This window comes from Lonchura striata, chromosome 6 (genome assembly GCF_046129695.1).
Source record: "Lonchura striata isolate bLonStr1 chromosome 6, bLonStr1.mat, whole genome shotgun sequence".
Lineage (NCBI taxonomy): Eukaryota > Metazoa > Chordata > Aves > Passeriformes > Estrildidae > Lonchura > Lonchura striata.
The window spans coordinates 17,811,576-17,837,473 of NC_134608.1; the positions used below are offsets into that span (position 1 = coordinate 17,811,576).

Genomic DNA, 25,898 nt, shown 5'->3' on the forward strand with positions numbered 1-25,898 from the left:
GATGAGTCTTTTAATTTTTAAGTATGCTTTTTCTTAAAGGTTTACAAAGAAGATCTACCTCAACTAAAAGAGCAATGCAAAGAAAAAAGAAAAAGTGCAGCTTCTAAGAGACGTGAGCGAGCCCCAGGGAACAGTATAAGACTACATTTTGTTCATGGGTACGCAAACTAGGATTCTTTAAAATATACAAGTAGACTTTGATTTTGTAGACTGGTGTTTATAATTTAATAATTTGATTAAAGTCTTTTATATCTGTTGCTTTATGATTTGCTATTTTTATTTATAACTGTAAAAATAAATTTACACTAAATAAATGAAAAGCTTTGATGCCAGCATATTAATTCTATACATGAATTCTGAAGTGAATTTGAACTCAAGCTTCAGCTGGTACTTATTGCTTGAATACAAATGACTAAATAATTCAGTAATCTTACCCATACTTTTCAGTATCTGGAAAGCAGTAGTTCTTTTTGATGTATGATTTTGATAGCTAGAAAAGAAACTTTGTGTAGTTGAAGATGACTGGGTTCTGGACAAAGTGGCCTTTCTAGCAGTGATTTATTAAAAAAATCCAAACTGTTTATACCTAGTCTGAAACAATTTACATTTTGCTTTCTTAATTTGGGAATTAAATGTAATTCTTAATAGGTCTTGTAAGTTTGTTAAAACTGAGTTTATTCTTTTTTTTTTTGGTGATAATTTGAGTAGCAGAATGACATTTGGATGCATCCTTGAAATCTTACAATATTATCTTTAGGATTAGTAGTTTGCTGTAATTCTTCATAAGTGAAGAATTTTTATCAGAAAAAAGATGTGGTATTTTAAAGCAAACTGGTACTAGACATTACTACATTAGAATAATAATCAGAAATATAAATTCTCGTTATATAAAGCAAAACCAAAGCCTTTATTCAAGTAAGATGTTGCAAGTCAAGTTTTCCTTCCAAAAGATACCTCTTTGCAGGAATACAGCTTCTTTTCAGATATAACCAAATGCAGGGAGAAGTTACTGATACTCTTTCTTTATAATGGCACTTTAACAATTTTAGTAGGACTCCACATGGAATGTTTAATAAATTAATTGGCTAAGAATAGTAAATATTCAAATCAGCAGTTTTGTCTGCAGAAGACGTAGTCTGAGTAGTAGCTTGAAAATAACGACAACTGGGAAGCTTGGTACAGAGTTGGGGGTTTTATTTCTCTTTTTGGTGCTCCCAAATTCTCAGCTGAAGATCTTTATATCTGTGTAGAGAATGCTTTAAGGTGGGTAGCTGCTGTATGTAGTCTTTAAAAGTAGGTCTAAGAATAAAACCAAATGATCCTGAAGATGTAGGACAAGCAAGGGCCCTGGATCTTTGGTATTATTGTTATTTCCTTCACAACAGAAGTGAAGCTTGACCAGAATATCCAGGAATGACCAGAAGTAGAATGTCCTGTTGAGTTCTGTCTGGTTACCCTATGGGCATCAAGAAAACTAATGAAGAATCCATGCTGAACAACAGATTTTTCTCAATATCCAGGCTGTTAACTTTAAAGTGACCCACATCCAAGTGAGTAATAGGCATATTCTCTGATTCAGGAAGTCTGCTTTGCTTCATCTTTCTTTAGCTGCAATGGAAATGTCTTGGATGTTCCTTGAAAATGTAAGAAGTGGTGCTTTTTTTAATTAGGGGAACTGGAAGCTCTTTCTCTTTTCTTTGTTTTTGACCTTGTTGGTGTTGTGTTTTGAATTTGTCAACTGCCGTGAAAGATGAACTTTTAAATATCTCTTGATAACATGTAAGAAATCTCTTAAACCTCTGGTTACTTCCTGTTTTGAAAGGGAATAAAATTCAGAGTACGTGAGCCAGCTTCTGACTTAGATGGATGAGGAAAGAACTTCTATTAAGAAGTTCAGTTGTGTCTAAGAGATCTGATTCAATCATGATCAGGAGCACTTTGTTAAATAGGTGTACAAATTTGGCCTCTTTTTGATTATTCCTGTATTTTAATTCTGCCATGTATTTGGCAGGGTGGTGGTTCAGAAACATGAACTATTCAGAAGAACTTTTTCTTGGAGTCAATGCTTATTATGCTTTCTTTTGGCTGGCAGGAAATAAGGATGCAGATGTAATAGTCATGCCCTGTATTCTCTCAGAGCTATGCTGTTGATTTCACAAGAATGATGTTTTATATTTTTGAATATTCATAAAATCATAGAATTCCTTTTCAATATTCAGTGTACTTAAGCACAATCTAGTTTGAGTTTCAGAATATTAAATAAATTTACCTTACTGCAAGATGACATGGGAATGCTCTGCAAGGAGAGCCTTAAAACATCTTGCATGGATTCCTACAAGTACCTATAAATAGTATCTGAAGGGAATAGCCTATGAATGGGTCCTCTTGAGAAAACTACTGCTATGCAGAATATAAAAAAAAACCCTACCTTTGTACTAAAGACTCAATCATGTTTGTTTTGACATTTGGTTCTTCTAGAGATTTTGGGGGAGGATTGGACTACATGTAGAAGCTTCTCACATATACTTAGAAGAGTAACATTCAAATTTTGAAACTCTTACAGCATTAGACAAGCTATGGACATTGACTATTTTCCCAGAGAGTACTTGTGAAGTTGCCTGTTATGGATATTTTCAGTTCAGTCAGAGATAAAGGAGTAGTTTCTGCCAGGCTGGGCCTGGGAAAGAGTTGGAAAGGAATGTAAATAATTCTCTCTTGTTGTTCACATTGTTTATAGATATTTTCTGCCACCGTGCATCATTCACTGCACACCAATGGAGTGAGATGCTTTTACTTTAAGACCAATGAAATTAGTCTTCTTGATGTTCTCTATAAAAAGAGTGATTGATGTATTTGAAATAAATGAGTTGAGTTGAGCTTATTTCATCAAGCCTTCTGAACTGGAGTTCGTTCGTTCCCATCCTGCCTCAACAGTGACAGCCTGTTAGCTGGATATAGATGTGTAACTTGCAAATGTGGATAAGATTCAGCTTCAGCTTACAGAATTCACAGTGGTGTGCCCAAAAGGAAATGGTTTTATGTGTATATTAAACTTCCATCACAGTCACTGGAGATTCAGTCGGTAGTCAGTGGAGCATAAGGAGTGATTTGGCTCAGGTAAAATGAAATTCTGATGGTTGGCCAGCTATGCAGCCCTGCAGGTTGAACTGACTCTATTGACTACAACAGTGTTGATTAAAATGTAGGAGTCAATGTATCTAACAAACATGTGAACACCTATGTTTTCATGTCTTAATCTCATATTGAGTGCAGCCCCTGCTATTCATGACTTTGGTAATGGTAATTTCTTTTCCCTATGTAGCACTTAGGAAACTACATCTTCTGATAGTTACTGTCACATTAACTTGAATCAATGCTGGGTAATTAACTATGGCAGAATGCATTCTTACTTTTATTGTGCCTTATATATTGTACAGTAACTACAACACTTGCTTTCATTCTTATTTAATTTACATTCTTTACAGAACTTGTTTATATTATTATTTAATTTATAGTTGCTAATAAAGATGCCTTGTAAATTTATTTCATTTATTTTCTGCATGCAAATAAATTATTTCTCTTAATGCTTTTTCAGAGATTAGCTAGAAATCTCAGTTCTAAATTGGTTAAATAATATGAAGATATAAGTATTTGGAACAGTGTAGAATATTCTTAGGGAATGATCTTCTAAATTGAAATATGCTTCTTTTCATTGCTGTTTAACTTTGGCCCTTTGCTTTCCCTCTGGTAAAAAGTACCTTTATTGTCAAGGAGTTAGTAAACTCACCCATGGGAAAGACCAAATGTGCTTAATGTGGTGACAAAAAGTCTTTGTTGGCACTGCTTGATATTTTGGCAAAATATGTTGTATTTTAATTGTAAACGATTGTACTAATTTTTGTAATAACTAGAGGAAATTAACTAAAATTAACTTCTATCACAAGAAATTATGAATAATAAGAACTATTTTCTTGCATCCTAGATACATTTTGGATATTTTGAGTAGTCCTGTGATACATAGCACTAATGTACTTAGTTTCACTAGGTTTAATTTAGGGTATATAGGCAATTGTTATGATGAGTTGGGAAAATTATGAGTTTCTGGGTTGCGTGTAGGAGGACCTGAAACCCTTTTGCTGTCTTCACACATTTTACTTTTATAGGTGACTGCTAAGCTTGCAAGAAATTGCTCAATGTCCAGTATTTCTCTCAGCATGCATATTTTCATAGATGTTGGTTTTTGTTATTTGTTTGTTTTTTTAGTATTCTCCTTTAGGGTGAATATTTAGCTTTTTTTTTTTTATGACTCTATGCTTGCAAAGAAAATCCAGTATGTTTAGTAGAGCACAATGCAAAGTGGAGCACAGGAAAATGATGTCTGAGCAACAATAGGTTCAGGTATCTTCTTTGGCACTGCTCCTGCCTTTATAATCCCTACCCCTCTCCAAGTGTTGTCATGTGCTTAAAATGATGATGTTATATACTGTGATAGGTTATTTTTGTTTCCTTTCTTCATAGTTACTGTAGGTCATTGTATATTCTGTTCCATAAAAACCTAGTGGCTGTAAATCTAAGAAGGCTGCAAGCAGGCAGCACTCTGGGTTAGGCAGAAAGCAGCTTCCAAATATCTGCACGTGCTGCTGCAGGGGAAGGTTGTTAGTGAATGATGTGGGTGGAGGGAGAGCAAAGCAGGACTGAAGAGCCTGCGGGTGTATTTCAGTCTAAATTATTGGTCAGCTTGAGGAGAGCAGGGAGCAGATATAGCTGAGCTTCAGATCAAGTGTGAAGAGAGATTCTGTAGAGACCTTGAAGGGACAGTAACTCAGGAGACACTGAAAAGTTGCTGGACTAGAACCAAATCTGAAGTTAAGAATCCTGATCTAAGCAGTGAGTTGAAGGGATCCTTATTTGAAAGCATTGTTTCTGTGCTGTCACAATTTTTGCTGGTTTAAGAAGTTCACTTCTCTTTTTTGTGATCTAATGAGACCCAGCTTTAGACTTCACAGTATGGGAGACAGTACAAAGCTGGGAGGAGAGGCTGGCAGACCCAATGGCTGTGTTGCCATCTGGAGGGACCTGCACAGGTTAGAGAACTGGACAGGGAGGAATTTAATTATCTTCCAAAAGTTTGAGATGCAAATTCATGGAATACAATATTCCAGTGGACCTGGACTATCTGCTAGTCTGTTTAAAAACTTTGTGTGGTAGTCTTAGTAATTTTTCTCTAATCACATACAATGATGTAAGTACCATTGTGTGTAATGTAGGTGAGCCAACTGAAATACATTATGTTCAAATCTGTTCCAAGTATGTGCTCTGTTGTTTTCCAGTAATGCATAGATCTAGTGTTTATGAACATGGATCCATGGTGTTTGGAATATTCATTAAACTGAAGTTGACCAGCAGCCTCACAGATTCATTGCTTCCCCAGTGCATATGGTTGCGCTGTGTACATGAGATCATGTAACTTCATGATCTTAGAAACACCTAGGAAGAAATTAGTGAACTGACATAGTACATACAGACCTTAGTTGGGAATTGGCCTATTCATGCCAGTTCCTGTATCACTAAGAAAGTAGACAGGTTTTCCTTCAAAAAAAGAAACTCTTCTATTAAAAAAAACCCTAACATTTGTTTTCTGTTATCAAACTATCATGTTTTCTGGCTGATTTTTGAGCAGTAGGAAATAGCCAAAACTAATTCTTTGGATTTTCTACTTCACTTAACTAGTTGTTGCATGACCAACTTCTCCATGTGGTCCGAAAAAATTACTAGCTATTACTTTCTCTTCTAAACTAGCTGTGGAAAGTAACAATTAAGTGCCACTTTTAAACTAGTGCTTGTAGTACTGATATCTGAGTAGTAAATTAGATTGCTAAGTTGATGTTCCTTTAAGAATGGGAAAGTATATTTAAAGCAAGAATTTTAAAACACCAAACCAATAATTGGTAAGTAACATGAGTTTTACATGCACAGAATTCATCAGCATAACTTTATCTCAGTTTCAGTATGTATGTTCATGACTTTGGTGAACAAGCCTTTTTTGTTGAATTAGTTACAGAGGTTACGACTGCCGAAGCAATCTCTTTTACACGCAGACGGGTGAAATCGTATACCATGTGGCGGCGGTGGGCGTGGTGTACAACCGGCAGCAGAACACACAGCGCTTCTATCTGGGTCATGATGATGACATCCTTTGCCTTGCTATTCATCCCTTAAAGGACTATGTGGCAACTGGCCAGGTAGGATTCATGTTTATCTGCAATAACAATCGGAAGTTGTTACTACTGAATTTTGAAAGGACTTGGGGGAAGAGGATCCAGTCTACATTTATTCAGATGATCTATTACACATGGAATTGTGGTAAAAAACTGACACGGAAGTGTTTTTTACACTTATTTGTATTATGGTAAGAGTATATACTCCATAGTTTTTCTGAATATAATTCAAAACTAAGAATAGATTAATATTTTTTATTCAGCCTTATGTTGCGGCTTCTTGATAACAGGTGGAGAAAAAAAAATATTTTAATAGGTGCAGAAAAAATATATTTTTTTAACATCTGCTTTGTGAAGTTAGCTATAATAGCATTGCATTCATTTACTATTTTACAGTGTGAAGTGAGTAGTTGTTGTTACAGTTGTTGTTGCATTCAATTTTAATGCATTATGTTTTTCATTACCACCTATACACAAACTATATACTTATTGTGCATACAACAAAGGGATGTATGTTGCTTGAGTTAATTTTATAATACTAATAATAGTTAATTTTATCTTTTGCCAGACAGTTACTTTAGATAAATAATTATCATTCATATCTTCAAACAAAGAAGTCCTCTGGTAAATATTTATACACTAGGACTTGAAGGTTTGAGCTGATGTTTCATAGTTTTTTTACTTATGCTTATAATTTTTATCATGGTTGCTCTTGTTATTGTATAATAACTTGGAAAACATGTGAACTGAATTTTTTTAGTAGAAATAAACTCTTTTCATTATACTCTTGATTTCTATAAAAATGTTGAGATTAACATAACTGTAGGTCAGTTAAGAAATTATCCCTAAATATAAGAATTGAGTTGATTTAATTTTGGAGTAGCAAAGGCTATGGATAAAAATGTCCCTGAATTTACAATAACTTATTCTATCAGGCAGAAAGATAGATTCCATTATATACTATTTTATACATACACATTACATATTGTTGTATGCTATGTTACATGAGGCAACTAGGTAATGCAGTAATCATTCCTTATACCTCTCTGGTTCAGATCTTCCTGATAGTGGGTGTTCTGAAAAGCTTTACAAACTTTTAATGTTAAGTTTGTGACAAAACCAGAAGTAAATTCTTGTTTTTCTGAGCCTTAAATGCAAGAGAGTTTTGTTCTGGTTTTGCAGCCTTTTTATTTGTGCACTATAGTGCAAAACCCTTGGAATAGCAAATAATCATTTACGTGCTAATAGTGCTTTTGTGCATAGTTGAAAAGAATAAGCTACATTCTATTTCTTACCAGATTTATTGCCTCTACTAGTGCATTTTTGTGCCATAAGTATCATTGTATTAGAATCTGCCTTGTAATGACACCAGAGAGCAGCAGAAGTCACCTTGAATCCTGAAACGTGGATAAGCTGACATACTAACAATAAAAATAACCTTTTATTTTTAGACAGGGAATGATTGATGAAAAATTGATGGAATAAATATGCTACAGTGCAATCAATTAAGGGCTTTTTTTCTCCCCACCCCCCTCCAGGAGGATTTTAGTTAATTGTGATTAATGTGCCTAAGTCAGCTGGGAAATGGTCTTTGGGAAGCAGCAAAAGGAAAAATATTCTGCTAGCCAGACAACAGTAATAGTAGGAAAATCCTATAACTGTTATTTTTCGCAAATAGTTTTTGAAGTATTCTTAAAACTTTTTAAACTGTGTAAAATAACTGAGAAATGAAAAAAAAAAAACCGGCTATGAATATGTATAATTTCAGGTTGGTCGAGATTCCTCAATACACATTTGGGATACAGAAACAATAAAGCCACTCTCAGTATTAAAGGGCTATCATCAGTATGGTGTTTGTGCTGTTGATTTTTCAGGTAATAAGTATTTATTTATTTATTTACACTTTTCCTTTTCTGTGTGAAAATACAAGATAATCAGTTCTACTGAGAAACTGGGGGTTCCTTTACACTGCAAATATTGTCTTAAAAATATTCTCCACTCTTCAATGTCAAATGAGAGATGCTGCCTTATAATGAACATTCATTAGAAACACCTCCTTTTGAGTCTTGCACATAGGAAATGCAAGAACAGCTACTGTCCTGTTTAACAGCTGAGCTGAGCCCTTCAGAATTTCTTTTGGTTGTACAAGGCAGGGGCACAGGTCTGGAATGCTGTGTCTGCTTTACAGCTGTGTAAGAAGCTTTTTTGAGCAAATTGATTGGGGGTGTGATTTTTTATTTTTTAAATGAAATCCTGAAAGCTATGTTGGTAACACACTGACACATTCAGGAAGTCCAGTCAGGGAGTTCTGGTCACAAACAAAGGCTCTCTCTCCATCTTAAACTAACATAAGACTGTCATTTAAATCCCTTGAGATTTTTATACCCCCAACATTGAATTCCTGTACCAATATTAAATTTCCTCTGCTCCACTAGCTTCTATTCATTATTTAATTGTTTGGATTTCCTGGATAAGATCTCTGAAGATGTGTGGTCACAAAAATGAATGGTTTGTGGTCTTTGATGCTTCTTACTTTTGTTCTCCTTTTTCAAGATATGAATCTCATTTCTCAAATTCTGGCTAGATATGTAGCAATTCCAAAAATGTCAGAAAGTCATTGATTTTGAGTAAGCACAAACAGCTCGTTTATTGAAGGTTAATGCAGAATATGTGTCAAAACTTTTCCAAGACTTCATAGTACTGCTAAGTTTAAGGGCATTTCACAAATTTCATGGTATGGTTCCAGTTCCTTCCTGTTCAGAAATTAATAGAGATTTTCAGAGTGAACATAAAATTTTCACAAGATCAACCTATAGTGAATGTTTTTGTGCAGCTATATCAGCAGCTAACTGAACAAGGGATGAACAGAGAGCATCTAAGTTCAAATTCAGAGACAGGATAATTTAAAGTTTAAAAGCAAATGGATGAAAAAACACACCTCTAAAAACATCATATGTTTATTTACTTGTTTAAACATTCTTATAATATTTGTGCAGTTATAATATTTTTAATATGATTTCTTGTTATTGCAACATAGTTATCTATCTACTCTCTTAATAATAAATTTATTATTCTAGCGGATGGGAAACGATTGGCTTCCGTTGGAATAGATGATAATCACACTATTGTACTCTGGGATTGGAAGAAAGGAGAAAAGCTTTCAGCAGTAAGGTAGGAATTTAACTATGTTTTAAAATCTGTACCTAGATTTACTGTCAAATGTCAGTAAGAAAAATATATTCATTAAAAAATAAGAGTTCTCTAATAAATTAGCAGTTTCTGTTATATATGTGATGCAGGCAATAATATTTGTGTCATGTTAAAAACTTTCTGTGGAAGAAGTAAATGAAGGTCTGGTAGTCAACAGGAACTATTAAAGTAATTGCTCAATTGGTGAAGAACGATGACATAGAAGACACTGCTGTGTTCTGAAATATTTTCTTTAAAACTCTATGCACTTGTATTTGCCCTCTTAAAGATGGTGATATATGGTATGTTCAGATCTTTTTCATCAGAGATCACATCTTTCTTGGAAAAGTAATTTGCAGTTGTTTTGCAGAGTTCTTTTTTTCTTCAGGGTTCTTTCCTTTTTCTTTCTGAGTTTTGACCAGCCTAATCTAACTTTGAAGTCAGCTCTGCTTTGAACAGGAAATTGGTCTAAGTAACATCCAAAGGTTAAATATTTTAGAAATTTCTTTGTGTCTGCACAGATTATTTAAAATGTTTATTAAATTGTTTTAATCTACAAGATAGAATCCTATTTATAATTTTAAGTAATGTTATTTAAACCTTTGACACTTTTCTTTTCTAATGATCTATTGCTTTAAATAGAGCAGTAGTGTGAGTGGGTTTTGTCCCATTCTGTCTGGATTCAGTGCTTATACTCTAAATGTTGTTCTAGGTAGATTTTAAAAAGATTTATTACTCTTTGCAGTACAGTTAAAAAAGTGTCAGCTTCCCTTTCATCCATTATTGTTCTTTAATTTAATTGACTCTCATTGTGTTTTTAAACACATGTTGAATTCTTATCCACTAAAGAATGAAAATTCTGAATAGATTATGTAGGTAAAGAAGAGTACTGCCTTCCCTGTTACTTGCCAAAAGCCCAGTTACCTTGGCTTCTCTGAAGACATTTATCTGCCTTTCACCTTTTTTTTTCTTTTCTCCCACCCGCAAATCAAAGGAATTGATTAGAATTTTTGAAAGCAGCTTCTGTATTTCAAGATGACTGAGGGTTTGGAAAGAAACTGTCTCATTCATTCAGCCACTAGTTCATCCAGCGGTCTGAAAGGACAGAAAATAAAAGATTATTGCCACTTTTGAACAAGGAGCAAAAATTAGGGATTGGAGGTTCTTTTTCATTTTAAGTAGAGAAAAACATTCCATAAGCATTGCTTTGCATAGATAGCAAACATAGTCAAAAGCTGTTTTTCAAACTGTAGGACTGAACCAAAGCATTAGTTTTATAGAAGCATAATAAGAAGTATAAAACCCAAGTGGTTTTAATGTTTTTAGAACCAATTGTAATTTCCAAAAAAGATGTAATATCAGCATAATGTTTTTCTAACAAAAACAGGAAAAACAGCTAAATAGTGAATGACAATAGCAGTTTGTTTTCAAGATAAGCAAACTTAAAATAAGATTTTTGACTTCTTTAAGTGTCATTATGATCTGTCAAAGATCTAAATGCCATATACCCAAACTTAATGCAAATACATTTTCTTTTGCAAAGAAAATGCCTCCTTGTGCCTTTTTGAAGTAATATAATTACTCACCTGCCTTGGAAACTGAAAGGTAATGAAAATAAAACAGGACTCAGTATGTTGTTTCTTTAGTTTTCTACTTCCTCATTATAAACTATTAATAATGATTTGAAAGTAAATGTTAGCAAGCTAGATCAGTTGTACATAAAATTAAAACAAAAAAACCCTCCCAACCTTATGTAAAAATATTAAGAGTTACACTTGTATTTAAATTATTTTGCTTTGCATTTCAGAGGGAGCAAAGATAAGATTTTTGTTGTTAAGATTAATCCTTACATGCCTGATAAATTGATTACAGTTGGAATTAAACACATGAAATTCTGGCGGAGAGCAGGTAAGAACACACTTCAAAATTAGAGCATGTTCTGTTACAGGCAGTGTAACTATTGCATCTCTTACTGTATGTTTTGTGCATGAAAGGCAAATGTTTTCTTTGTCTATCCTAGTTAGTGTTGCCCGAGCAGTAATAATGTTAATTGGTATTATGGCAGTAGTGGAAATTCTTTTTAAGATCAATCTGCCATGGTGCTGGAGCTACATAAGAAGAGAAGACCTTGCATTTTCTACTGTCTCTTTTTATATCTAGTAATAATATGGACATTTTACAGAGCTGCTCTAAAATCATAGAGCAGTTTTTGGAAGAAGAACCTTTAAGCACATATGCTATAAAAACGCATAAATAATATTAAGGTATAAATAATATTAAGGTTATAAAACTTGACATACAAAATTCAGGCAAAGTACTTGAAGAGGACACGTCTGCCAGTTGAGAGTTCTTCGTCTAGATACCTCTGATCTTTAGAATTAAAACCCAAGGTTAATTCTGCTTGAGAAATTTTGAACAGTGAAAAACCCATTCCCTGATACTTCTGTGAATGTGATTGTTTCACACCTCAATTCATATATAAAGACACGTGCTACAGAAGATTATCTGCTAAGAAGGTTCTAATTATATTAATGCAGAATTTATGTACTTGAACTCACATGAGTCCTGATAAAGATTGTGTAGAGAAAACTAGTGATGAAAAAAATTATTTTTTCTCAGTTCTAGCTCTAACAGAAATTAACCAAGATGACCTGACAGCAAGGTGTGGATGTCTATGTAAATTATTAATTTTCACAATTGAGCTTGCTATCTATAGAAAGAGCAGTGTCTTAGAATATTTACTGAAATAACTACTACGAATTGTTTAGAAAGAAATCTTAACAATGATAAAAGCTTGGAGATTATGATTTTGAAGAAAAAAAATAGTGATTTAAGAGTAAGGTTGGGTCTTTTGGGTTTAGTTTTTTTTGTTTGGTTGGTTTTAGTTCATTTTTGTTTTGTTGTTTCGTTTGGTTTTAATTTTTATTGTAGTGAAAGTTGAAAAATAATAAATTTATTTTGTGATTTCTCAAACTCATTTTTTTGGGGAGCATGGGTGAACTAAAAGAAAAGGGCTTGTTGGTCTGGGCATAGTTCTTGTACTATAGTTCCAAGCAGATGTCTAATGACTTGTTTTTGGTCTGAACCAGGAGGAGGACTAATTGGGAGAAAGGGCTGCATAGGTGCATTGGGAAGAACTGACACAATGATGTGTGCAGTATATGGCTGGACAGAAGAGATGGCGTTCTCTGGAACCTCCACGGGGGATGTGTGTATTTGGAGAGATGTGTTTCTCATAAAAACTGTCAAAGCACATGATGGTCCTGTGTTCAGCATGCACGCATTGGAAAAAGTAAATAAACTGCTCATTGCTTTTTTATGTCTGGACAAAAAAGTCTATGATAAAGCCAAACCTTTCCCAGACTCAGGAATCCATGTCCTTATTTTCAGTACAGAAAAGCCTTGTATGGTCCAGATTCAAAACAGTGTTTTATGCATTAGTGCAAATTATTGTTCATGCAATCTCTTATTTCTGTTCTGTAGCATGCTGTTTCTCAAGCCCTTCTGGTCAACGACATCTTATTTAGTAATTTTCATAACCTCTTACTAAAGAAATAACAGTAACTGATTTAAGCATCAGTATGTTCAGTGGAATATGTGAGCTTGTGAGAGAGGAAGATCATACTTGTACTATTTTGTAGTGTAATTACTGTCTACCAATAGATAAAATTCAATCTGTAGATCATTAAGTACTTTCTCCAGATTCTTGACTTCTTTTTAGCCCAGGAAACCCTTTAAGCGTGTGCTTAAATATGGATGAGTGTTCCAGTTAGATTATTTTTTGTTTTTGATGTGATGTATATGTTGGTGTTTTGCTATGTTAGACCAAGTCACTCCACTTTCCAATGTTTGTGTTTCAGAAAAGCAGCATAACACATGTTATCCTTACTACAAGAACTGAGTGCTCCAAAAGAAAGAACTAATGATTTCAGTATTAACCATACCTTTTCCTTCTTTAAATACCTACATATATTTTTTAATGCAGAATGGCACAAATGCACCTATATTTGAAGAATATAAGCACTAATCAAATTTTTGCAGTACTAAGTCTTGTTTTGAGTAATGAGAAGAAATGCCAAAGGGATATGGAGGCTAGATATCAAGGAATAACACTATAATATGTTTGTGCTCATTTTTCTAGAATGGTAGGAGCATACAGGTTAGAACTTCTAAATGTAGGCCATGTACATGCACTCTACAGAACTCGCTGCCTTCATCAGGAGGAGAAATCACTCATTTTGTTGCTCTTGTTCTTTTCATCTCTAACATCTGTAGCTCTGTGCATTAAAGTGTTGTATATAGTCCATTTTCAGTATTTGCAGAAATCACTGAAAAATTAAGGAAAGATAATAATCAAATACAACTAATGATTTTTATTTCTTTTCCTCCAGGGATTTGTCACTGGAGGAAAGGATGGGGTAGTAGCTCTCTGGGACGATACCTTTGAACGTTGTCTCAAAACTTATGCCATCAAAAGGGCTGCTCTGGCTCCTGGATCCAAAGGTAACACAGGCTTTTTCCTATGTTTTGTTCTAATTTTAAAGTACTTTCTTTAGAAATCTTTGTGAAATTGAGTAAGAGAGAATCCACATTTTACATAATAAATACTAAAATAAATTTTTTTAAAGCTTTATTGATTCTAAGTAAGTAATTCTTCTGTTGGGACTGGAGTTGTGTATTGTAGGGTCTGTTTGCACATTTGGTGGATGCAGATCATAATATTTAGTTTACTATTAGCCTAAATTAATTGATTCAGCTGTAAGTTTCTTATCATCCAGGGTTTTCTTGCTTTGTCTTGTTTTTATTGAAGTGGCAAGCAAAAAGCCTCTTATATTTCTGATCATGAAGTATCTTACCTGTTCTTTTTTATTACAGAAAAAGGAATGAATTCAGAATTGTGGTTAGTTTTGTAAGATATTGGTAGTTAATTTTCTTTAAATGCATATGTCTTTTGAAATAATTAAAGAACATTTTCATTCCTACTTTTCCCATTTCTACCACTTATTCTTGATCTTAATGCTAATTTACAGTTCCCTGTATTTTCATTCTGGATAGTTTTTCTCTTCCATCCCCTTCCCTTAAAATTATGTTTGCTGTCTTGTAAAGTACATTATTTGATTTTCAAACATGATGAATGTAAATACTTATTAATGAAAACATTGTACTCCAGAGTGTCTCATTCTCCTGGCTTGTTTACAAAAAGCTAGAATTGGAGGTACCATAATTGGTAGCAATATAGTGTTATAGTTGATAACTAACATGCACAGAGTCAAGCCTATTATCTTCTTGATGTATTGCTAAATCCTCACAAATGAATCCAGCCATGTTGTTTCATGCAGGAATGTTTTCTACAGTAAGAGAGTAGATTTTTCTACAGTGAGAATGTACTGTGCGTAAGTGTGAAAAATCCTCTTTAAGGCATAATTGAGAATCCTATCTTCTAACATGTTATTGTTCTAGGTCTCCTCTTAGAAGATAATCCTTCTATACGTGCCATATCGTTAGGACATGGTCATATTCTAGTGGGCACAAAGAATGGTGAAATATTGGAGGTGGATAAAAGTGGACCAATAACTCTGCTGGTTCAGGTATGTTTTAAATAGCAGTCAGATATTTCTTACCACTAACATGATTTTATTTCTCAAGTAAGGACTTGTGCAATAAGAAGCACTTTAACTACTAATGAAGTTAGTGAATTACTATCACTTTTAGTTAGACTAAACCATTATGACTCCTTAATGAGCAAGATAGGACAAGGAATTTCATTACTAGTTTGTCCAATGAGTTCATCCATCCAAAGAGACCAAAATCATATATGTGTTTTGAAAAAATAAGAAAAGTGTATGAAATAGTGGATCCTCCTCCAAATTCCTATTTTTAAGAGTTGTCTCCTTGTCATTTGTTTTGAGATTTTACTTGTATGTAAAAAATTTTGCTATACCAAACCACTGTATTGTTTAAGCTTGACTACTAAACAGATTTTTACATTGCATCAGTATAGTATTTTCTTTCATAGTTAAGTAAAAATCTCTGGACTCTCTCCTCTCTGAGTAGCCAGTGTAATACATAAAGAACTATATTTGTTAAAAGAAAATATTAGAACCTAAGGTAAAGAAAAACCTAGTTCACAGAACAGTTTGGGTTGGAAGGGGCCTTTAAAGTCCATCTTGTCCAAACCCCCTGCAGTAAGCAAGGACATCTTCAAAGAGATCAGATTGTTCACAGCCCCATGCAATCTGACCTTGGATGTTTCTGGGGATGGGGCATCTGCAACATCTCTGGGCAAGCTCTCCAAGTTTTACCACCCTTGTCATAAAAAATTTCTTTCTTCTATCTAGTCTGAATCTATTATCTTCTACTTTAAACCCATTACCCCTTGTCCTGTCACTACAAGCCTTACTAAAAAGTGTCCCCATATTTCTCATAAGCCCCCTTTAAGAGGCTGCAACAAGACCTCCCTGAAGCCTTCTCTCCTCTGGACTGAGCACCCCCTCCTCTCTCAGCCTGGCTTCACCTGCTGAGGTGCACTCAGTCCCACTGCCCATGCCCCTGACACACATGTGTGTGAGGATTATTTTGCAGAAGCTTTCTGTAAAACAAATTACTATAATTTTGCACGAGTAGCAGAGTGAATATTTTCAGGCATTCTGTGGTTTTATTCAGATATTTATCATCCTCTAAATAATGAGTATCCTTTTTTTTTTTTACTTTCATAAATGTATTATTTAATATTTTAATTCGAAGTAAAAAGAAATCTGATTCATTGTGTTTTTTCAGGGTCACATGGAGGGGGAAGTTTGGGGTCTAGCTACTCATCCTCATTTACCTATTTGTGCCACTGTAAGTGATGACAAAACCTTAAGAATATGGGATTTATCTCCTAGCCATTGTATGTTAGCTGTTCGCAAATTGAAGAAGGGTAAGATGCTTAGTATGAAAAATATTTACTGATGAAATTGACATTTACAAGCATTATGAATCTTTTGAAAGCAGAATAAATTTCTTTCTTTGTTCAATTATTTTATTAATGCTATGTTCACAAGTTATGTAGCCTTTAAGCTAATGAATCTGCACAAAAAAAATTCTGTATAGTGCTGTATTGAAGATTATTTGCACTTGTAACTTTTTAAAGTCAGTGAATTAATAATAAAAGTTGAGTCAATTACATAAATGCTATGTTGCTTATAATATTGCAAGGCTTTTTTGAGACTTTGAATCTAAAAATTTTTGGAAGAAATCTTAGAAGGAATGTTGTAATTTTCTTTGTGAATGTTTGAAGGATCTGGAATGTCAATAAAAGAGAAATCATAAAATTTTTACTAGTTCTTTAGGAAATAAATAAATCCTATTTTGACAGATGGAAAATCTGTTTTAAGTGACATCATATAACATGATTTTTTCAGGATTAGATGAAACTGGCCCTGACAAGCTTATAATTCTGTGTATGCTTTGCTAGATAAAGGAACACAGTAGGCTTTATCTGTTTGCCATTCAGCAATGCAGTTTGATTCAAACATGAGGGGAAGCTTAATTGAAGATGATTTAGATTGACAAAATAAATGTAGAAGAGTTACAAGCTCACATAAGCAGGGATTGAACAAGGAAGTTTCCAGTTGGTGAACTCTGCTCAAGTTTTAAAGCTGATATTAATATATTTAAGAGTACTTTTGGCAAAAAAAGTCTCTATTTGCTGATGAGACACATTTTGAGATTTTTTGGCAATCTTAAAAAGTTCCTGTGTACTGTACAGAAAAAGATGTCTACTTCTGCAGACTGAGTAATGGAATTGGAATACTACTTGTTAATTATAAAAAGCAGATCCAGGGACTGTAAGAAAAATGTATGTCAGGAGTAACTTAAGGAACAGAAGGCTCAGGATGTTGTTAAATGCAGGGTGACAATTACATGTGATAGTGAGGTATTTTCCCCAAGACATAGTGCAGTATTCAATGGAAATTACAAGGCAAAAATCAGGATATTTTTGGTGTACATTTCTCATCTGTGTTCAGCTGACTACAATTAAACTAAAAGTTGAGAATGAAGAAAGGAACTACAGGATAATAAATGCAAAGCCTTGTGACGAAGCCATCTAAGTAGAGGATTTCTCTCTCCAGGTTAATCAGAGAAACAAATAGTAGGGGAAAATATGTGTGTTAACAGAAATTCGGGCATGAAAACAAATCTATATAAGCTGACCATACATAAATTTAAATTGGAAATGAAACTGTTTTTCAAACAACACTGGCATGTTTATTGGAGGGATTCTTTGACTTATGTGTTATTTTTTGTGATAGCAAATGACTGAATAGTGTGAATCCAGAGGATCTTTTCCAGCTCTGTTCTCCTTATCAAAGCAAATGATAACAAACAGGCAGCACCAGATAAAAGAGGGAGATCAAGTTAGAAATATACAGACAATAGTGATTAATCGGTATTACTAATGTAGAACAGATATCAATTAATATGCAAATCCTAAGATTCTGGGCCAGTGTACCTATTTTTATGCTGTCACAACTTGGAAATTATTTTGGCACCATCTGGAAAACTTCCTTGGAAGTTTTCTAGGATAAGAATAGCTTTCCTGTACTAATGGAAAAATGGATCTGAAAGAAGGATGATAATGCACTGTAAATGTATCTGAATGCAATTTCTTTATTTCTCACAGGAGGCAGATGTTGCTGCTTTTCTCCTGATGGAAAAGCATTAGCTGTTGGCCTCAACGATGGAAGTTTTTTGATAGTTAATGCAGATACCCTGGAGGATTTGGTCTCTTTCCAGCACAGGAAAGATGTTATTTCAGAAATCAGATTTTCTCCTGGTGAGTGATTTCCTTTTTTGAAATGAAAATTTTAATACCAAGGTTGTTCAAGTAAGACTTATCACATTTAAGAGATAAAAGTAGTGAAGATTTGTAGTACTTTTAGATGTAATAAATAGGTCAGTAAAACTAATACTACCATTTTGAAAGACCATGGTGTGACATCCTGTGTTGCTTGCTTAAGGATGAGATTATTGGAATAGGTTTGCCTATAGTAATACAGCAGCCAGTTTGAAATCGTGACTATCCAGCAGCTCCATAGGGTTACACTTTATAAGCTGCATAAGTTTGACACATCACTGATGTTACTCTTATCTAATAAGAATACTTGAAACTGATGTGTCAGAAACTTCTGGCAACTTTTTTTTCCTTATTTTTCACCTCTTAACACTCTCAGTGAGGCTAGGGTTTTTTTCCGACATTATAGCTCATATTTTAGGAACTCAAAATTCATACCCTACTTTAGTTAAAACACTCATCTATTGGAGAATTTGATGCAAATTACTGATACCAATTCCCATACAACATTACTTTCTGATTCCCTAAACCTTATTATTCTCTGAATACCATAAATGCTTAAAATTTCTGCAAATGGTTTTTATTGTTTGAAAATGCAATGATACCATAGTTTTATGTTTCATGATGATTATGTTATATAAAAATAAGTTTGTCAGAGAATATGTATAAATTAGCAAGCTGATATCAAAAAACTTCTAAGTTGCATATGGTTAAATTCCAGAATTCACTTGTGTTTAATATGAAGAGCACTAAAATCCTTTGAAAATATTTTGTGTTTGTACTGATGTGTTTCAGGGGCTGGAAAGTACTTAGCTGTGGCATCCTGTGACAACTTTGTAGATATTTACAATGTAATGAGCAGTAAAAGAGTAGGAATCTGCAAGGGAGCCTCCAGCTATATCACACACATGGACTGGGACATAAGAGGTAAGAAGCATTCATTGTAAAATGTACTGGAAGACTGATTACATTATAGACTAATAAAGTACATGTATAGTATGGATTTATGGTATCACTGACAGATTTGATTCTTCAGCTTATGAATATGCTCTCACAGCATCTGAATAAATATTAAACTCATGATTTTTACTGCCACATACGTATTTAGAAGTTGTGCAATTTGAAGTAAAATGGTTTGTCTCTATAGATTGGTTTGTTTGGATTTTTAAATAATCTTTCCTGTTTTATCATTTGATTTCACAAGGGCAGTTAGTGATAGAACAAGGGAGAAGGGCCTTCAGCTGAAGGAAGGCATGTTTAGATTAGATATTAGGAAGAAATTTTTTACGGTAAGTATGGTGAGGCTGCTCAGTGAGGTTGTGGATGCCCCATCCCTGAAGGTGGTCAAGGCCAGGCTGGATGACACTGAGCAACCTGATCTAGTGGCAGGAGTTGGAACTAGATGGTCTCTTCCAACCCCAAGGTCCCTTCCAACCCCAAACATTCTATGATTCTATGTTTTTACTCCTTTAATCATATACTGTATAATGTAAGTCAGTTATAAATCTGTAACTCAGGAATCCTTGTTGTCACACATAGCAGAAAGACTGGATTTCTGTGTTCCAGGGTACTAATATGTGATTAAAATAGTAAATTTAGTCCTGTGTCATTAAAAAGCAAGGCTGTGCAATTGTGCAATATGTTTGTTCATGTTCTTATTCCTCTACATAAATTCTGAAACAGTTTGATTTATTTTGAAAGAGTGTTATAAGTTAGCTTCTTTGAGGCTTTTGAAAAGGAAGAGGACAGAAACACTGGTGAGAATTTCCCTCAGAAATGAAACTGTATAAAGGTGTAAAGAAGTCACCTGCTTGGGATCAGCTGGTGGCCAGGCAGCATCTGTGCTTCTCCATCCCAAAAGCACATGCATCAACAGCCAGTAATCATAAACAAGCTTTGAATTACCAGTACATTACCCAGTACATTTTGTCTAACATCTGATGGACAGCCATAATAAGGAGAGAAAAGTGATGCATTAGTACAGTTTTCAAAGAGAGGAGAAAGGGTTGTGAATTTAAAGGGTCAAAGGAGTTATATATCTTTAGAAGACCATACTTCCAGATCCATTATATATGTATGCAGTTTTTTCCAATATAAAAAAAAAGGATGCAATGCTGTTAGCAGCAAAAAAGTCAAACTAACCTTTCTTTTTTTGTTTCTGTAAAATGAAATCTTCTGTGTTAACATACACTATCTATGTCATGTGTTTTATAGGAAAACTTTTGCAAGTCAACACTGGTGCTAAAGAGCAGTTGTTTTTTGAAGCTCCTCGGGGGAAAAAACAAACCATTCCAAGTTTGGAGGTGAGGAACTGTACTGCCTTCTTAACTTGCTTGTAAATTAGAGTTATGGTGCTGCCATCTATGCTACATAAGAGGGAATGATGTATAAACCTGTGATTTTGAACTTTTAAAATAATAAAGTATGTAGGGGATTTCACATTTTTCTCTTCTAGTAGGAAACAGGCATTTGGCTGATTTAGTAATGAAAATCTCACTAGTCTTCTGTGTGTCTCTTCTGGTACCTAAACACCTTTAAAAACCTATTGCTTAACCTTGCTGTGGAAAACCTCATGTTTGTCTTTATATAACAATGTAATACAGTTTACATAATACATATAGGCAAGAGCAGTATATTGTAATTGTTTTGTTTTCTCAAATATAAAGCATTGTCATAGAGCAGAGAGCAAAAATGGGTAATTTCCAAATGATATTTTCCATGGTATTGAAAGACCGTGTTGGAAAACATAAGTTATTTTCTTTAGCCTGAAAGGACAGCTAAGGTAAAAATTTTGAAAATACTTACTTAAGTTTTGGAATTTAAATTTCATAGAGGTAAAATTGCAGCTCTCAAATGAAATTTTCAATGGTAAAAAAATAAGTTATTTATGTATTAAAATACTGTCTTTTAGAAGTGATGTATCTTTCAGTGCAAGGATTTTTTTCTCGAGATTGAATATGGAAGAAAAATGCCTAAGTATTCTTTGTCTCAAATGGGTTGTTTTGTAGGCAGAAAAGATTGGCTGGGCATCATGGACAAGTGTTTTGGGCTCTTGCTGTGAAGGGATCTGGCCAATAATTGGTGAAGTCACAGATGTAACTGCTTCATGCCTCACGAGTGATAGTAAAGTATTAGCCACAGGAGATGATTTTGGATTTGTGAAACTGTTTCGGTACCCTGCTAAAGTAAGTAATTTTCAGCCATTTATGGAAAGCATTTGTTTATAAATCTGCCTTTTCAAAACTGAAAATTCATCACTCAGAAGAAAAGAATGTTTTTATATTTTTCTCATTTTGATCAAAGAAAGCATTCAGTATTACATTGCAGTTTGCAGTGCATTAAACTTCCAATGAGTAAGAATGATCGTTCCAGGGCAGACTGTAGAGCCATCTGATGCAGTGAACTGCTGCTGACTGTGGCAAATTAATAGGAAAAACTTTAAGAATGAGAATGCTTTGGAAGACAATGAACATGTCTTTTTCACCTACATTGTATTAATGATTTTAAGGACCAATATTAGTATTTTTTTTTCCCAAGACGAAGACCTTTAATAGTATTTAATCACACATCATAGAAAAGCCATTCCAGAAGCACATTGTATTTTTACTTCTCTTCAAATACCTCTAATTTTCCTGTTTGTTTGGTGGTAAACGTGTCTTCAATTTTGAAATGTTGGCATGCTAAGGATGGTAACAGTGCACAAGTACTGACTCAAAATATGCTATGGGATTTTTATTCCAACTCAGATTATTGTCTCTCTTAGAAAAAGTGATCCAGTGTTTATTGCTGGAATCTGTTTATGAACTAACTCTTCCATGGTTGATATGAAGATAAGGTAAACATTTCATGAAATTGCTGTAGGAGGGGCACTTGGCAAATCATGTTACAATCATACGAAATACAAGATAGCTGGAGCATGAACTGTAAAGAAGCTAAGATGATGTCATTGTGCTGGCAACGTATTTCAGTTTTGTCTAGCAGACTGGGTAAATTTGATCTTTGCCTTCTCTTTCCCCTTAGGGAAAGTTTGGAAAATTTAAGAGGTATGTTGCTCACAGCACCCATGTGACGAATGTGCGTTGGACCTACGATGACAGCTTGTTGGTCACTGTGGGAGGAGCAGACACCTCCTTAATGCTGTGGACTTACGAGATGGAAGGACATCGGGATAGCAGGCAGTGTGACAGTGAGGAGTCTGATCTAGATTCTGAAGAAGATGGAGGTCAGTAATAATTTATACAACTAGTTGAATTATGCTATTGCAAGAAGATTTTATTAATGGAAAACTGGAAATTTGGAAATAATTTATGGATTGTTTCTATCTTAAGTAACAAATACTCTTCAAAAATGTTAAATAAAATCTGATTTTGGGGAAAGGACTAAAACTGCTGTGAAGAAAATTATAAGTGCTTGAGTTACTGCTTTGAGTCAGAGTACATAAAGAGACTCTTGATATCTTCTAAATGAAAAATATTAAATATCAATTATATATAGCTACCCAAAATCTATGTTTAAAATAGAATCATCACAGTTGGAATTTGGTCACTAATTCTTAAGAAATTATATTGAAATCTGTATAATGTGAGACCACAGTTATCTTCATGTTATAATAGCATCTGCTTCCATAGCATGAAAACATAGAAGCCTGAAGTAGGCTTATGTTTATGTATCTATTTCAAGGTCACAATATCAGTAGTTCTAAAGTGTTAATTGTATTTTGTAGCATTAACTTCTGCTGTTTTTTCCATACTTATGTTTTCTTTTTCATGTTACAATTCCAAGGGTTTATGAGCCTCCAGACTTGTTTTCTCTTCTCCCAAGTGCGGTTTTTCCTCCTTGTCAGTTCCTCAGTGTTCAAGTGTTATTAAACTATCACTGCTTCTCATTAGCTCTGTGTAATAAATTAACTTCAGCTGTCACTAAAACATGCTAAATGACCAAAGAAATACATTAAATGTTAAAGACATATTAAACATTCATTGGAAAAGAATTTTTCATCACTGTCTTCATAAAAGTACGGAAGAATACACAAAGTAGTTTAATTGCCTATAGAAGGACTTGTCAGCCTTTAACTTTCTTAGTCAAAAATTGCAGTTTGGAGTTTCTGTTCAGCCTCTGCAAGACCTGTTAGACATCTTAGCCCTGTAATCTTCCCTAGGCTCTACTGCTTTACACAGAACCCTCTTAAGCTGTGTGTTCAAAAGTACTCTAAAAGAGAGCGAGGTGTGTGAAGATTTACAAGAAAAGATATTGACATCTGTAGCCCCAAAAGTTTATCTAGGTCAGGTCCTATTAATTTCAGTTAGAGTTAACAAGTATTCACCATCACATTGTTGGTATTAGCAGTCTCTATCTTTGAAAAAACAAAATAATGGAGAGTAAGTAACAACCCTGTATCAACTTAGCTTTTCCAACATGTTTATTTTACTATAGTAAACATCATCTTGCTGGCCCTTAGCATTATGTAGGAATCTTGTGCAAACCTATAGATCCATGGTAATGGATGGATCCTGGAACTGAGAACAACCAGGACTGAATCTTACAGGTCTTAAAAGCAGGTATCAGGTAGTGAGGTTCTTTGTTAGTGATTGTAGTTAAGGCCAACCAAGCAGAAATGGGGTAGCTTTTAAAGTCCCTTGACCCTTTAATAATTTTTTTCCTGTAAAGGTATTGTAGGGAATTCTTTTTCTTTTAATCCCTTTTATTAACAATGTTCATGATTCCCAGCTACTTTCTTTCTATTGTGTTTTTGTTACTAATAATCCATGCTGTAATTGTTTATGTAATCTAGTACATTGTTGAAATCTGCATAAATTAAATTGTTGTTCTTGTACCTTATTTTGGTTTGATACTCTTCCCTCTGGTTTTGTTAGGTTATGACAGTGATGTGACAAGGGAAAATGAAATTAATTACACCATCAAAGCCTTATCAACAAACATTAGACCAATGTTTGGAATTAAGCCTCATCTGCAACAAAAGGAGCCAACATTAGATGAAAGGTAATTATTAAATTACAATTCTAACCAAAAAATCAACCTGAAAAGAATAGTAGAACAAAATTATATTGGAGTATTTAATTCTTAACTTAGAAGGATATGTATAAAAAGTATCTAAATACTTATTTGAAGGAAAAAAGAAAGGTAATCCAAAGGACTAGGCTGTATCTATTTTCAGGAAGCACAAAAGACTACAAACTATGTATGCATATTTTTATGTCTGGGGAGTTCCTTGAGATGATTGGGTTATTTGCTGGTGTTTACTAATATGTTCTTTTTTGGAAACTGAAGTACTGACTGGTAGTTAGTGATGGCATTATAGTCATGAGCCTGTAGGATTGTTTTAATGAAGGACAGTGCTCTGTTTTTTATTTCTGTCAACAAACTGCTCTGAAAAAAAGTAGTTCTAATTGCTCCTTGCATTGCTTTAGTCTCCACATAATTTCTACCTTTCATTGAAAAATTCTGTCCACAATGGTTCTGCAGTTTTTGTTAATGAATCTTGGAAAATGGAGTTGTTTGCTTCACAGTGTTAGTTTTATATCTTGCTTCACTATTGTGTGCTTTAGAAGAGAATAGGATAGGGAGCAGACTACAATAAACCCAGAAAATACAGTAAATGCAAAATAAAAACAATTTATAACCTCTGGAACATTATCTGTGGTAGAATCTGCAGCTAAGCATGGGACCCTGTAAGTTGTTTGTTGCACACCAAACTGATGTGAGGAAAAAGAAAGGAGGGATTTCTAATATGGCAATTGGGGAACGCTGATACTAAAGAAAGGGAAGTGAGGAAAACAAAAGAGTGTAACAGAGTGTAAGGATATGGGGAAATGGGAGAGTAGAAAGTTTTGCAGGAATGTGAGGAATTTTGTGTCAATATTTATGCCTCTTTCCACAGTAAAGTTGGAAAGTCTGTGATACACTTCTTGAGAAATGCAGTGTGACTTTTGTGGGAGTTTCATATCATCTTTTGTTTTAAAGTTGTTTTGCTGTAGGAGAGAGTGGGATGCCTGTGTATAAAACTGTGTTTCTCTGCCTTGCATTTATGAGAAATGGTCTTTCTCTTTTTTAATTAGATGTATTTGATGTGGAAATCAAAAAGAAATAATTTGCATGGCATGAAAGCTTTGATTAAAGATTTTTTTTCCTTTTTAATGAAATTGTAAACCTCTTGGTTTTGTTTTTTTTTTTCAAAAGCTCTTTCTGGAAGCTGAGTGAATTGTATTTTTCAGTTTCAGATAAATTACTAAGATAATTAATTTTGTAGTAAGGTAATAAAATTTTGATTCAGAATAAAAAAAAAAGATCATGAAAGAATCCCATTACCTGCATTGTTAAAAAGTTTGGGGCCCTAAAACTTCAAAGATATATTTTTTTTATGAAGAATAAAACCAGACTATGGTTATTGTATATATTTTGACTTCTGTTCTGATGTTAATATTGTATAAGACTGATAAATGTTTTAGAAATGTTTTAGTCTACGATCATAGATACTAATTTTTATTTTATTTTTATTATTTTATTTTTATTTTTGCTTCCTATGAAGGCAGGGGGTAGTAAGGTAAGTTCATGTACATGAAGTCCAGGATTAATTGCATTTTAATAACGTCAGCTGCTTGGGAAAGTAGTTACAATTTGCAACAGAAATGAGGGAT

The 25,898-nt window shown here is 33.9% G+C and overlaps 1 protein-coding gene across 2 annotated transcripts in view; it reads left to right on the top strand.

Annotated features, from left to right (window-relative positions):
- Nucleotides 1-25,898, top strand: part of EML5 (EMAP like 5) — a 91,664-nt gene that overhangs the window by 38,773 nt on the left and 26,993 nt on the right. The window contains exons 13-28 of one of the 2 annotated variants that reach the window (XM_021540968.3): nt 40-158; nt 6,056-6,242; nt 7,987-8,092; nt 9,296-9,389; nt 11,215-11,315; nt 12,497-12,699; nt 13,799-13,910; nt 14,868-14,995; nt 16,185-16,326; nt 18,073-18,225; nt 19,039-19,170; nt 20,458-20,546; nt 21,252-21,428; nt 22,264-22,465; nt 24,117-24,243; nt 25,790-25,804. In XM_021540968.3, coding sequence (XP_021396643.1) covers nt 40-158; nt 6,056-6,242; nt 7,987-8,092; nt 9,296-9,389; nt 11,215-11,315; nt 12,497-12,699; nt 13,799-13,910; nt 14,868-14,995; nt 16,185-16,326; nt 18,073-18,225; nt 19,039-19,170; nt 20,458-20,546; nt 21,252-21,428; nt 22,264-22,465; nt 24,117-24,243; nt 25,790-25,804 — 2,087 coding nt within the window. The remainder of the gene's footprint in view (nt 1-39; nt 159-6,055; nt 6,243-7,986; nt 8,093-9,295; nt 9,390-11,214; nt 11,316-12,496; nt 12,700-13,798; nt 13,911-14,867; nt 14,996-16,184; nt 16,327-18,072; nt 18,226-19,038; nt 19,171-20,457; nt 20,547-21,251; nt 21,429-22,263; nt 22,466-24,116; nt 24,244-25,789; nt 25,805-25,898) is intronic. The other variant, XM_077783994.1, reaches the window with a different exon arrangement.